Source organism: Balaenoptera ricei, chromosome 3 (genome assembly GCF_028023285.1).
Source record: "Balaenoptera ricei isolate mBalRic1 chromosome 3, mBalRic1.hap2, whole genome shotgun sequence".
Lineage (NCBI taxonomy): Eukaryota > Metazoa > Chordata > Mammalia > Artiodactyla > Balaenopteridae > Balaenoptera > Balaenoptera ricei.
In genome coordinates, this window is record NC_082641.1 from 156,569,482 (window position 1) to 156,583,178 (window position 13,697).

General features: G+C 47.8%; 1 protein-coding gene across 1 annotated transcript in view; it reads right to left on the reverse strand.

The window, feature by feature from the left end:
- Positions 1-576: 576 nt before the first annotated feature.
- Positions 577-13,697, reverse strand: part of LOC132362764 (ELKS/Rab6-interacting/CAST family member 1-like) — a 173,825-nt gene continuing 160,704 nt past the window's right edge. Inside the window, 1 exon segment of the mRNA XM_059917738.1 lies at positions 577-4,535. Coding sequence (XP_059773721.1) covers positions 4,484-4,535 — 52 coding nt within the window. The 3' untranslated portion in view covers positions 577-4,483.

Below are 13,697 nucleotides of genomic sequence, written 5' to 3' on the forward strand. Positions count from 1 at the left end.
TTCCTATTGAACAAAGCCTACAAGATTTTAGGTAAGCATCAAGACACTGATGTTGGGTCAGGCGAAGATTTCTTAGCTATGACACCAAAAAGTATATTGATAAAAGAAAAAAATAAGCTGGGCTTCATTCAGATAAAAAATAATGCATTTCAAAAGACACCATTAAAAAAGTAAAGACGTGCCATGAACTAGGAAAAAATATTTGAAAATCATATATCCAATAAAGGACTTGTATCCAATAATAACAAGCGTTGGCAAGGATACGGAGAAACTGGAACCCTCATGCATTGCTGGTGGAATTGTCAAATTCGAAACTGCTACTTTGAAACACTGATTCATCATATGACCCAGGTAATTACCCCTAGGTAACCACCCAAGTGAAATTAAAACTACATGCACACATCAGCCAGAGCGGCGAAAACGTGGAAACAAACCAAATGTCCATTAATTGGTGGATGGATAAATAAAATGTAGTATATCCATACTATAGAATATTCTTTGGCAATATGATACATGCTACTGCATAACCTCAAAAACATTACGCTAGATAAAAGAAGCTAGACACAAGAGACCACATACGGTATGAGCCCATTTATATGAAATGTCTACAAAAGGCAAATCTATAGAGGTAAGAAGTAAATTATCGGTTGAATGGGTCTGGGGGTGGGAATGAGAGTGATTCCAAATAGGCACAAGGTTTCTTTTGGAGGGTGATGGAAATGTTCAAAAATTAGATTACATGATAGGTGCATACAACTCTATAAATTCACAGATTTTACTAAAAACCACTGAATTGCATATACTTCAAAAGAGTCAATTGTATGGCATGTGAATTATACATCAATAAAACTGTTTAAAAAATAAAGAAATTTAAAAGAGAAGTCAGGGACAGCCCTGACCCCAAACCTCACTATGAAATGTTAACATATTTACACAGAAATCTGCCACTTATCCTGATGTCGCCCTTCCAGAAACTTGACTCTGAGGATGACAAAGAACACGAAGAGTAAGAAACCTCCAAACAGGGTCTTAGATAGCCGTGGCTCATTTATGCACTTTAGACTACAGGAGAAAATGGAAGTCCTCCCCTCGCCCCTACCCAGCCTGAGATGAAAACTTAATGACTCATAGGTACAAATGCAGGGCACCTAATTTGCAGCTCGATTATCTGGTTTTCCTCAGCAGCTACATTAACTAAGTGACAGTTAATACTGAGGATGGGATCAGAAGCAAACTATCAAAGCACAGGCCTCTGGGTCTGGTCAGCCCCTTACAACTTCACACCACTGAGGGCAGGGCAGCAACGGTACCCTGGTGGCCAAAAATGGTTATGACATCTGTTATCTGAGGCTGGAAAGAGAATCAGTTTCTCAAAATGAGGTCATCAAAATGGCCATGGGTATGCACCCATTTATGATACAGGTTCTCTTGCCTCACTCAAACCAACTGAATCAGAACCTCCAACAATGATACCTAAGAATCTGCATTTTTAACAAGCCCCCTCGATGATTCTTATGTTTTAAATTTTATTGTGCACAAGAGCCCTTTACTTAGAGAATATTAGAGATGGAAGGAACCTTGATGATCATCTACCCCAAGGTTCATATACTGTAGATGAAAACACTGGGGACCAACGATGTAACATGATTTTCAAAGATCAAATCGTTCTTTAAACTCTTTAAAAACAAAAACAAAACTATGTCTCTAGTCCTAAAAATTGTCAAGAATACTACTGACAAAAGAGAATATAAAATGTACCTTGGAAATATTTTCTTCAAAGATTGATGAAGATAACATGCTTCATCATTTAAAGGGATATGTTTCTGCTCTCAGGAAAATTAATCCAGAGCACCTCATTACCTGAAGCTGCCAACTACATGAGTCATCATAACAGTTAAATTATTTTTTCCTTGTTGGTATGTTCAGTTTAATTATTGCCTTTTTTCCCCAAACCTACCTCCCTTGAGAAAATGCATAGGTTATTTGACCCAAAACACCAACATTCTTACAGATCACAAGCATTAAGTCATCATTTCCTCTGAAGCCACATCTCCAGGGCTGCAAGTCATATTTTTCTATTAATGCAGCCTGAATTCTCCTGTGCGTGGGTCCTAAGTCATGAGCTAGCAAGAGGGAGGAGATATGGGGATATATGTATATGTAGAGCTGATTCACTTTGTTATAAAGCAGAAACTAACACCATTGTAAAGCAATTATACTCCAATAAAGATGTTAAAAAAAAAAAAAAGATTACATTCTATTGGAGGAAAACAGTCAATAAACAAATATACAAATGAATTAAAAAAAAAAAAAGTGGGTTTCTGTTTCCAGGGGCCTATTTAGCCAGTGGGTTCATCCCCCGAAACCTCAGGCTCCCTTTCATTATTCCTGCTTGATCCTGCCTTTTGATAATTTCCAGTCAAGCACTGTTGTCTTATTTTCTGCTTTAGACAAGCTTAAGGGAGAGTTTCTTAAGTCACTTGACCAAAATATATTTTGGAGCATGGAAAGAACATAGTTTCTTTGTTTTTGGGGGGGTTTTGTTTTCACAAAAGGATTACTTGGATTCAAAATCTTGTTCACTGACTTGTTAATCGTGATGTAGTGACCTGACAAATTTCTCAGCCTGTTAGAGGCTTTAATTTCTTTTTCACAAAATGTAAAGAATAACACCTACCTTGCAAGGTTTTTTGCAAAGAGTCTAAAAAACACGTAGCACGTAAAATAGATAATATATGTAACACGAACAGTGTCTATTGTATATATATAATTGTCAATGAAAAAATGTTGCCTGCCATATCAGTAAACAAAGGATGTTGCAGCCATCAAGCCATCACATTATAGCCGCCCCAAGAGTGAACCCTGAGGAAACTCAGGATGGAAACAGGATGCCCACCATCTAGCAGTCAACTGCCACAGCCTCCCCTGATGGTGCACCCCGAGGGAACTCAGGATGAGAAAGCACAGGATACTGGCCCACATAGCTGAGGTGCATATCAAAGGAAGGATTTCAGTGAGCCCAGACTTTTGCATCTTCCCATACACAGAAAAACACTAAAAATTCATTAACTCGAGATGTCTGGTTTTCTTTAATTAACAGGAATCTTTCCATGTTCCGATTACCTGGTCTTTGTTGCAAAAACTCCTATAGTTGATGGCTCCTCCCTCTCCTTTTTGGATCAGTCCCTCAGAGAGAGCTGAGAGGCTGTGTCCCAGGCTTAAGTCCTCAGTTTTGCCCACCCAATAAAACATATTTCTCAACTTTGAGGTTGTGCATTTTTTTCAGTCAACATCATATACATGTTAAATATACATATATAGAATATATATACACAAATATACATATATATTAGTGTAGGGGGTAAAAACATGGACTTTTCCTTGTTATTTAACCACTCTGAACCTCAGTTTCCATTTCAGCAAAATAGACATATTAACAGGTCCTAAATCACAGTGTTGTCAGAAGGGCTAAACACACATAAAGCATGTACCCGCTGTCTGGCAAACAGTAGGAGCTCAACAAATGTTGTCCAATGGCAAGGCAGCCCTCAAGAGACCAGCGGTCAGTACGTGGTGGGTATTATGATTATTGTTCATTTCTATCAGGGGCAATCTGGAAGCGCAGAGGCAGAGGTTTGGAGGAATTTTAGGGGGTCCACACAATACACCCAGGTGGGAACAACACAGATCCCCTGAGTGGGGTTCAGGGAGCACCTCAGCAGCCCTGGCCCTTCCTGCTCTCTCAGTTGGGAGGGTCTCAATGCTGGACTTTGTATTTTCAAAAGATGGCCCGGGCCTTCTTCAGAGAAGAGGAGGTGACAGACAGCATGATGATGGCTGATGAAGGTGTGGGATGATGAGCGGAGAGTCAGCTTGTACCAGAAACATCAACACTCAACCAATGCCTGGCTCTACTTCCTCACCTGTTGATTGATGACTAGGCTTTATCTAGTTTCAGGACGAGAGTAAAACACAAGGATTCGAAATAGAGTCACAGGTGTAGAAAACAAACTTATGGTTACCAGGGGGGGAAAGTGGGGAGGGGAGAGGGATAAATTGGGAGATTGGGATTGACATATACACAACACTACCTATAAACTAGATGACTAATCAGGACCTACTGTATAGCACAGGGAACTCTACTCAGTACTCTGTAATGACCTGTATGGGAAAAGAGTCTAAAAAAGAGTGGATTATATGTATATGTATAACTGCTTCACTTTGCTGTACACCCGGAACTAACACAACATTGTAAATCAACTATACTCCAATAAAAATTTAAAAAAACACACGCAAGGATTCTCCAAAGATCTTATGTTTGGACCTGATTCCTAGATCTTCTTCTGGGAATTGGGGGTGGGAGGAGAGAGAGTAAAGGAAACAGTGGGGTGGGGCGGGGGGACGTGCATAGGGAAATGAGCGCTTCATGGTGGAAGCACTGAAGCACCACAAAAGGAGTTCCATCGATCCTGGAGAAATCCCCTCACGTCCCCTCCAGGAAAACTTCAAAACTCAGGACTGTCGATTCAGCGCACCTGAAAAAAACAGAGCAGATGGACGTCAGGACCCCGTTGGGATCCTGCAGCTCCATGGCTGCGGCCCCAGCAGTTTTGAGGGCAAACAGCTTACTCCAGAGTATTGATCCAGCCACAGCAAGGTGCAATCTGCTTAAAAAAAAAAAAAAGAAAAAAAAAGTCTGTTTGAGAAATAGACCCACAGACACAGAAAACAAAATTTCGGTTACCGAAGGGGAAAGGGTGAGGGGAGGGATAAATTAGGAGTGTGGGATTAACAGAGACACACAGATATATGATATATGTAAAATAGATGAACAACAGGGTCCTACTGTAGAGCACAGTATTACTGTGCTCAATATTACTCAATATCTTGCAATAAACGATAATGAAAAAGAATCTGGAAAAGAATATATATGTATGTATGTATGTATACGTATGTATGTGTGTATGCATAACTGAATCACTTTGCTGTACACCGGCAACCACCAACAATGTAAATCAACCATTCTTCAGTTTAAAAAAATAATTTAAAAATAATTTTAAAGTCTGTGTATGTACAGCAACCCTACCCCGTCAAGCCGGGAAGACGAACAGCAGTTAAGCGTAGACAGAGGCAACCCACCACATTGTCCCCAGCACGCAACTCCAGACATGGTCAGAAGCCTTTTACTGCCTGAGAGTTTTAGCACATGAGGGGGAAGCTTTTCAACTCAATTAGCATTCAATGGTCCTGATGCTCAATCACAGGGATCAGCTGTGAAGTTACTAAAGCCATTACCAAGGGCTGGAGTCGCCAGCTGAGTTTGAAATGTCAGTGCCTTTCCCCTGACACCACCTCCCCTCTTCCCACTGTCCCTCCCAATCAGAGGTCCTGATAATTTGGTAACCTTTCACAACAGCAGGCAGTCATCCTTCAGTCTTGGGATCAGGGACTTTGAAATACCCAAGGAGTCAATTACAGCTTGGCTCTGTCCCTGGGAAAAGAAAGCAGCATCCGAGAGGTGGAAGGAATTGGGGTCCTGGGCAACGCGGGCACGTGAGTTCCGAGGCGCCTTCTCCCAGATGCTGCCTGCATCCCACCAAAGCTTCCGAGGAGACCACAGCCTGTAGGGGTAGAAAGAAGAGCCTGGGAAGACCCAGCTCAAGGTTGCTCTAAGCAAAAGAGAATATGAATGGAGAATTGTCTCAAATTAGAGGAGGATTGCAGGAATGTAACCCTTTGTATTCTAAAGATCTGACAGTGAATTGGTAGGTAGGTAGGACCTTGGCTAGTTGTTAATCAATACCCATTGGCCCTTTCTCTTTGCTGCATCCAGATTCCCTTCGACAGCCCCCTTGCCTCTGGGTGGGGCCCTGGGACGAGCCCTGACCAGTGGACCATGCGCAGAAGTGGCTCTGTCCTCTCTGGGCAGAAGAGGCCAAGAGCGTGCGTGCCTTCTCCAAGCTCCCTTCTTCCAGCGCCGGGGCTCTGAGGACCTGAGGAAGGTGACGCCACAATGTTGAAGGACCCTGAGTCCCTCACATCTGCAAAGAACAGAGTCTCCCACTCCAACCCTAGCCAGTAAATCGAGCAAGAAAGAAGACTTGAACCTGTATGGATGAAGAATGTCGCCTGCCCTATCAGTCAACAGAGTGTTGCAGCCATCAAGCCATCATCAGCCATGGCAGCCATCCCCGATGGTGCACCCGGAGGGGATTCAGGATGGAGAAAAGCAGGATGCTGGCTCTAGATAGTTCAAATGCACATCAAAGGAAGGATTCCAATGAGCCCAGACTCCTGCCTCTTCCCGTACATAGAAAAATGCTAAATTCATTGACTTGAGATGTCTGGTTTTTCTTTAATTAACAGTACTCTTTTGATGTTCCGACTACCTGGTTGTTTGGGGGTTTAATGTTTTGTTTTGTTTTGTTTTTGCAAAACTCCTATATGTCCTGGTTCCTCCCTTCCCTCTTCAGTGCAATCTCTCAGAGCGATCTGACACTGCCTCCCAGGCTTAAGTCCTCAGCAAGTCCACCAAAAAAAAGATGATTCTCAACTTTTAGTTGTGCATTTTTTTCAGTCAACACCTGCTAAGCCACTGAGATTTTAGGTTGTTTGTTAGTACAGCTACCATCAGTTATCCTGACTGACAAAATGACATAATCAGAATTACAAACAAAAATATCCATCATATATATATATATATATATATTTATAAACAACAAAATAACTGAATTAACTGTCCAAAAAAGGGAGCTGGTTAAATAAAGGATGGTACACGATACAGCCGTTAAGACACGTCTTTAAAATGATGCTAATGACATAGGGATACGATAAAAAGTGAATTTATTGTTTTTTATACTGCAGAGTAGTAACCAAAAAGTAATTGTAAAATAATTTAAGTACTTTGCTTAGAGTCTTTGAAGGGGATTTATGGATCACAGATTTTTTTAAAAAAATTCTCCCTTTCCCGTCTTACCACAGCACTTGCTCCCACACTTCCTTCTTCAAATATTCGTGCACAAAATCCCCGCCACTAGCCTACTTACCTCTAGCCTCCCCTTCCTTTTTTCCCCCAATACTGTACCCCCAAAACTAAAGGACAGTCCACCATGCAGAAAAGGAAGAATAGGTGGAAGGAGGGTAAGACTGCTAACAGTCATACATCAACAATGCTCACCCAGAACCTCTGGCAAAAGGAACTTCATTTTTCTACATCTTTCCAGAATCAGAATCTTGCTCACCTCTGGCCCAGGCTCAAAGGGAGCTCTTGTCGTCAGAGAAAAATTAAGGAGTTCTCCACTGCCTGTGAAAGTAACTGACGATGCTTTCTGATACATTGCAGGCACGGAGAGAGAGCATGTTTAGCTTAGTCAAGGCCTCTTTTATGACATGGAAAGAAAAGAGGTCAAAGTTACATTAAAATGAAGAATCAAAGAGTTCTTTGATTTTTGAAAGAAATCATTAATTGCATAACTTTTGATCAGACTGCATGTCTTATCAAATCTGGAGCTCATACTTGCACGTGGATGAATAATACAAGAGTCCCCACAAGATCCCTCTCCTCTGCAGCCCCATGTTTTTCTCCCTTTGGCTGGTGACAGTGGTTTTGTTCCTCTACGTGAGTTGGATGGGTTGGGAATGTGTCACTTTGAAAAGAAGATGCCCTAACACCTGTCCATAAAAAAGGCAGAGTTCTGGTTACCTCAGCCCTCCCATCCATTCTGGGCACCCACTCAGGGCTCCAAAATGATCTTGTTGGCTGAGCCTTCACAGTAGATAGGTGTGAATTAAATGACGAAGCCCTGGGCTGCGTCAGACAGAGGGGGCAAATCATAGTGTCTGATAGGACAGGTATTTTGCCTGTTTTTAAATTTCTACACAATGGGGGATCCTTTTCTAGGCTGACCCATCTGGAAGTTGCTTCCCCGCCCCGCCCCCCCAGGTATCAAATTCAGCCTCAACAGAACATGGGCCCTCAGAGATGCCACAAACATAGAGACCCCAGAATGAGAAAAAGGAGAGCGCTGTAAACCTGGATCTCAAGGAGGACAGAAACAGGCATTTTGCAGACAGCATGAAAGGAAAGCACAGAAAATGACTCCACTTAAAACAGAATTTTGAAAAAAAAAACAAAAAAACAAAAAACAGAATTTTGAGCTACAACAGCTCCGGGGACTTGAATTCTCTCCAGTTAATAAATACATAGTTTGCACCATCTTACCACAGAATAATCTGAGATAAGATGAGAGACAGGGTACTAAAGATCGACAAAACCTAGATTTTGAGTGAGGAGGACTCTGAAATGGGCAAGAATAGAGACATCTGCACTCAATACAAAAAGCTGAGAGTTTTGTCCACCCTTGTGAGGAAGGTATTAAGAACCTCAGTAAAGGGGCTTCCCTGGTGGCGCAGTGGTTGAGAATCTGCCTGCCAATGCAGGGGACACGGGTTCGAGCCCTGGTCTGGGAAGATCCCACATGCCGCGGAGCAACTGGGCCCGTGAGCCACAACTGCTGAGCCTGCGCGTCTGGAGCCTGTGCTCCGCAACAAGAGAGGCCGCGATAGTGAGAGGCCCGCGCACCGCGATGAAGAGTGGCCCCCACTTGCCGCAGCTAGAGAAAGCCCTCACACAGAAACGAAGACCCAACACAGCCAAAAATAAACATAATAAATAAATAATAAAAATTCTTTACAAAACACCAAAAACATAAAATCTGGAAAAAAGTTGAACACCTATATACGCCCTGCAGACTTTACATTTAGTATTTTGAAGAAAAAAAAAAAAAAAGAACCTCAGTAAAAATGATTTAGAGTCTTCAATTACTCCTTTTCTTAGTAAAAGTGGAGGGAGATAAACAACCTTAGTAATTGTTACAGATAATATCCGGACTATGGGTGTGTCACTGGCAATCTCAGAAAGTGGGTCTCTCTTGCCCTCCTGGGGCCCCTGGGGCTGTGCCAGCCCACCGGCACGCCCCACGTGGGGTGTCTGCTAGACTAGGGCATGGGTGGGGAGGCCCAGGTGTGAGGGGCCAGGTAGAGTACCTCTGCCTCCCCCCTGATCTCCTCCACAAAACTGCCCCTCCTCCTGAAGCCTGACCCCCAAGTCACACGTTCCTTATCATGACCTCACTGGGCAGTGATGACCTCACCGGCCTTCTAACAGTTTCCATGGCCGCATAACTGCCAACGTGCTGCCCTCAGAGAAACTTCCCTGACAGTTCTCCACCAGATACCAATCTCTTTGGTTGTCTGAGTGAGAATGTGTGACTGGATCGTCTATATTAACTCAGACATGTGCTCTGTTCCATGGGTGGGCAGTGCGGCAGGTACACCGAGACCGCCCGGAGGCATGGTGTACACACAATCTCACCTGGCTGCCTCATGTTCCTGTGGGGTTTGCCCACTACGTATACCTGAGCGCGTTGCCAGCTGTAAGTAATACCAGTGACCTGGGACACCTTCAGGGACCCACAGTGCTCACTGCTGAGGACAAGTGAAAGGTCATCCCTGGACAAGTGTGCAGGATGGTCCTGATCTTTATAAATGTAGCTTCCCCTTTGGGCTACAGGATGCTTCCATTCAGACCCTTTCCTGATTGGCCTCTTAGCAAAAGACAAGTGCATTTTTGTTGGCAAATGGTAAATGGAGCAGTTTGAGGAAGAGGGCCACTCCTGAAACACACCTTCAAACCCAGGCACCTCTGTGCTGTCATGGAGACATCTATATCGGTGCCCTCAGACACATCCCATCCTGAGCTGCTGAGTACTAGGGGAGAGGGTGGTGCCATATTGATGGGAAGACTGGAAGCACCAAGAGGGATGTTGAAGTGCTAATGAGACTGGGGGGCTGAGGAGATGGTGTCCCAGGAGGCTGGGTTGGTGTGAGCCTAGACTTGGTACCCAGAACGCGGTTCTCAGTCTCCTGATCACTCTGCCTCAGTATTCGGCCTTGTTCTAATCTACATAAAAGTATCAGAGGGCTAGAGTTCAGTGTGGTGGAAACAGGCAGTATAAATGGGGCCCAAGAGGGGTTGCCAAGGTGGGAGGGGTTCTTCACCAATTTATATTAGATTATTTTTTTCCAAAACTTGAAAGACATTTCCATTAAAGCCTCAGAAGTGACAGACTGCAAGAAATGTTTTCTCTGTTGTGGAAGGGAGAGATGGAGAGGCTCATGGTTGCAATGACTTTCGGGTTCTACTGTTTACCCTGGAAACGGTGAAGAGACTTCCTCATGTGCTGCAGCCATAGGCTCTAGGAATTGCTTTTGCAGCCAGTGTCCCTTCTCTAGGGACTCATAGAGGTGATGGGCCAAGGCTGTGTTTTGGATGTCAAGTCGATTAAAGGTCTTCAGCCAGAAACTGGGAGAGACATGAGAGAGGGAAATTCTGGCAGGAGACTGTGTACAGCAGAAGTGACTGATCAGTTCTGATTTTCTTTGCAGCAGCAGTTCCTTTGGCCACGCCAGCAAAGGTGGAAGCAGAGAAGCCAGTCCCTAGACATGCTCCCAAGAGAAAGCGCGCTCCGGAAGAGTCAGACGAAGACCTGGGTTGCCCCAGACCCAAAATCCGGCGATTGGAGCATGGTGCCAGGAGGTAGACCCCACAGCATCTTGCTGGCTGAGGCACTCTGAAGAGAGGGCAATGGTTTAACTGCCTAAGGCAGCGAATGCCTCTTCCTGCAGTGACCCACCCCGTCCCCCCACTGCCCACTGCCACAGATCACAACCTGCGTCGTTCTGTTTGAGCCTTCCTCAGCCAGGAGCCTCCTGCCACACTAAATGGCCAAAAGCAAGGAGCCTCAGAAACTGAGGTTTGAAATGACAGTCTGCCCTGAACATCCCAGGGCTGAAGCTGGCCTGGAAGAAAACGTGACGTTCCTCTGCTCAACCCTCAGGGGCCCCTTTGTCAGCTGAAGACAGAAAAGTCTGCACTCTGCGAGCCGAGAAGAATGCAGGAGCAGAGACAGGGTGCAGAGAAGCCTTAGCAGGCTACCACATGGGCTCCTGCTCTGAGCCAGTGTCAGCGGCCACCACCACAAACCAGGGGGGAGCTGGGTTTTTTGAAACTGAAAGCAGCAATCTGTGGCTTCCCAAAGAGCCTCCTGCCTGGGGTCTCAGGAGGCAGGATAGAGAGACCCAGGAAGACCTGCTCCCTGAAGCAAGAACAGGATGGAGAGTCAAGCAGCACGCACCCTGCCCCGAGGTTCACATGCTCCTTTATTCCCAGCCCTTTCTGTCCCCAGGGGGGTCCCTTACTGCTCAATGTTTTTCTGTAACAGACTTCTAGGGTCGCCAGTGCTCACACTTAGGTCACTACCCCTGTGCTAGGCACTCCTGCTACCCAGGAAAGGTTCCAAAGGTGGAACAGCTCCAGGGGGTGCCAGGGATCAGAGCAAAAACTGGAGAGGCTGGGGATGAAGGAGTTTGGGCACAGTCCCTAAAGCATCTCAGTGGTTGAGCTTCTGTGAGAAGGCACATCCCCTCTGTGTGTGTGTGTGTGTGTGTGTGTGTGTGTGTGTGTGTGTGTTGGAGGGAGGGGGTCCCCAGAGGAGGCAGCTAGGGGGAGGGCCTGAGGCTGGAAATGGGGAGTGGCGTGCGGCCTCTGAGCAAGCACAGGCACTTAGCCCTTGAGGTTTCTGGGAAAGCTAGAGTCACAAGGGCCTCGAGATAAGGCAAGTGTAGCAGCAGAACCCAGGTGCCAGGTCTTTTCTCAGAACCTATACTTCTTCACGAGGCCAGGCCTTCCATGCTGAGGTAGGAGGGATCCTGGCCAGAAGGTCGGCCAGCAGCCCTGGGAGGAAGGTTGCTGCGATGGGGGCTCTGCTGCCATGGAAATGACTTCATTTCCTTCCACTCAAATAGCCTACTGACTGGGTTCCTGCTCTGCTGAGGAAAAGGGTCGTTGACTCTCCCCAGAAGGTGTTCAGTTCACATCCCAAAAGTCCCTCTCTTCAGGCCCTGGGGAGGTGTAGCAGCTCCTGAGGGCGCTCTTTCCTGAGGCTGGCTGCCAGAAGTGTGTGTGTGGGGGGGTTCCTGAGAGTTCCCGGGTGCTGGTTGAAGTCCCCAGAGAATGGTCATGCAGGCTGGGGAGTCAAGTAGGTGGAGAGAGAAGGTCGGGGGCAGAGGGCCCCTTCCTGAATCCAGAGCTCACAAGGTTCCCCCCCCATTTCCAGAAACTCTCTCTTCCCCCACACCAGCCCACATGGCCCCGTACCGGGAAACCGGGAGCCCAGAGCACCTGTGGCCGCAGAGACACTGGCACGCAGCCCTCGGAGTGGGCGGGGCCGGCTGCAGGCAGATGGGGACGCGGTGTGCTCCCGGGAGGCCTCGGGCTGAAGGTGGCCCTCTGAGAGAAGCGGTCCAGCTTGGCCAGGAAGGTTAGAGGCGGGGGAGAGCAGCCTAGGGCGCCCCCTCGGAGCAGTGGGAGTGGGAAGAGGCGCAGGGGCGGAGGGAAGCCGCGACGGGAGGCGAGTGGGCTCTCAGCAGAGGCCAGCTTAGCCCGCGGGAGCTGCCTCGGAGCAGGGGGCGGGAGGGCAGTGCCGCCCCGGGGCTGCCGGGCTTCGCGGATCGCGGCTCTCCGCACACGGCTCGCAGGGCCCTGTGACTCTGTATCCCCTCCCTCACCCCGCCCCCCTCGCGAGGCCGCGCCGCTGGGTGGCCTGTGTGGACGGGCACAACCCCATCGCCCGCCCCTCTCACACCCGCCTCTGCCCACCCGCCTGGCCCTGCGCAGCTTGCGGCCCGGGGGCCTCGAAGGTCCCCGCGCACACAGCCAGCGGCCTCTGCTGTGTCTGCTGCTGCTGCTGCTGCGTCTGCTGCTGCGGCCGGAACCCGCGTCCAGACCACGCCGGGCACCTCCAGCACCCCGAGTCCGCGGGAGCGCACGCGGGCCCTGAGGCGGGACTTCCCGCTTGTGGACGGGGGGCTGCAGTGTGTGCGGGCTGGTGGGGGCCGGTGGGGGCCTAGCCTGGCCCTGGGCAGGGGAGGAGGTCCGGAGCATGCAGAGCTAGTGGGGAGGCTCCCTCACACCACCCCTGGATGTCCTCTCCATCATCTATGGATGATGCCCTTCCCCTTCTCTGTCATCCCCTCCCTGGTGGGAACCCCTCAGCCCAGGCCTCAGCTGCTCCTAGTATAGTCTGTGTGACAGTGTGAGGTGGGGGACCCCCCGGCTGGCCCAGGCCAGGCAATGTGTCCTGCCTGATCCCAAGACCTAAGGAGCCCACCCATTTGCCTTGACCTCCCTCCAGCCACAACGACATGCCCCTGGGTCCTGAGGCAGTTTTACCACAATGGGCTCCAGGATGTTAATCTGTGCAATTTCAGCCATGGCCAGACCAGCTTGGACAGGCTGAAAGACGGTCTCGTGGGTGCCCAGGTACCAAAGGGCCACACAAGGTGCCACCATGGCTGCTGGGGAATGTGTGGCAGTTTGGGGGCCTCAGAGACCACAGGTGAGTCACACTGGAACTAAGTTACCATAGTGGCCTAGAAAGTGCCATGCCATGGATGCTGGGGGCTACAGGGGTCACAGTGAGCCAACCTGACGGGCATCCAAGTACCACAGAAAAAGCAACGCGTTCCATGTGACTTCTGGGCACAGTGAGTGCTGTGCCAGCTGAGGAGGCTATGAGAAGCCCAAGGAGTTCCAAAGCCCAAACCGAGCCCTGGCCTTCCCTCAGTTCTGGTCAGCC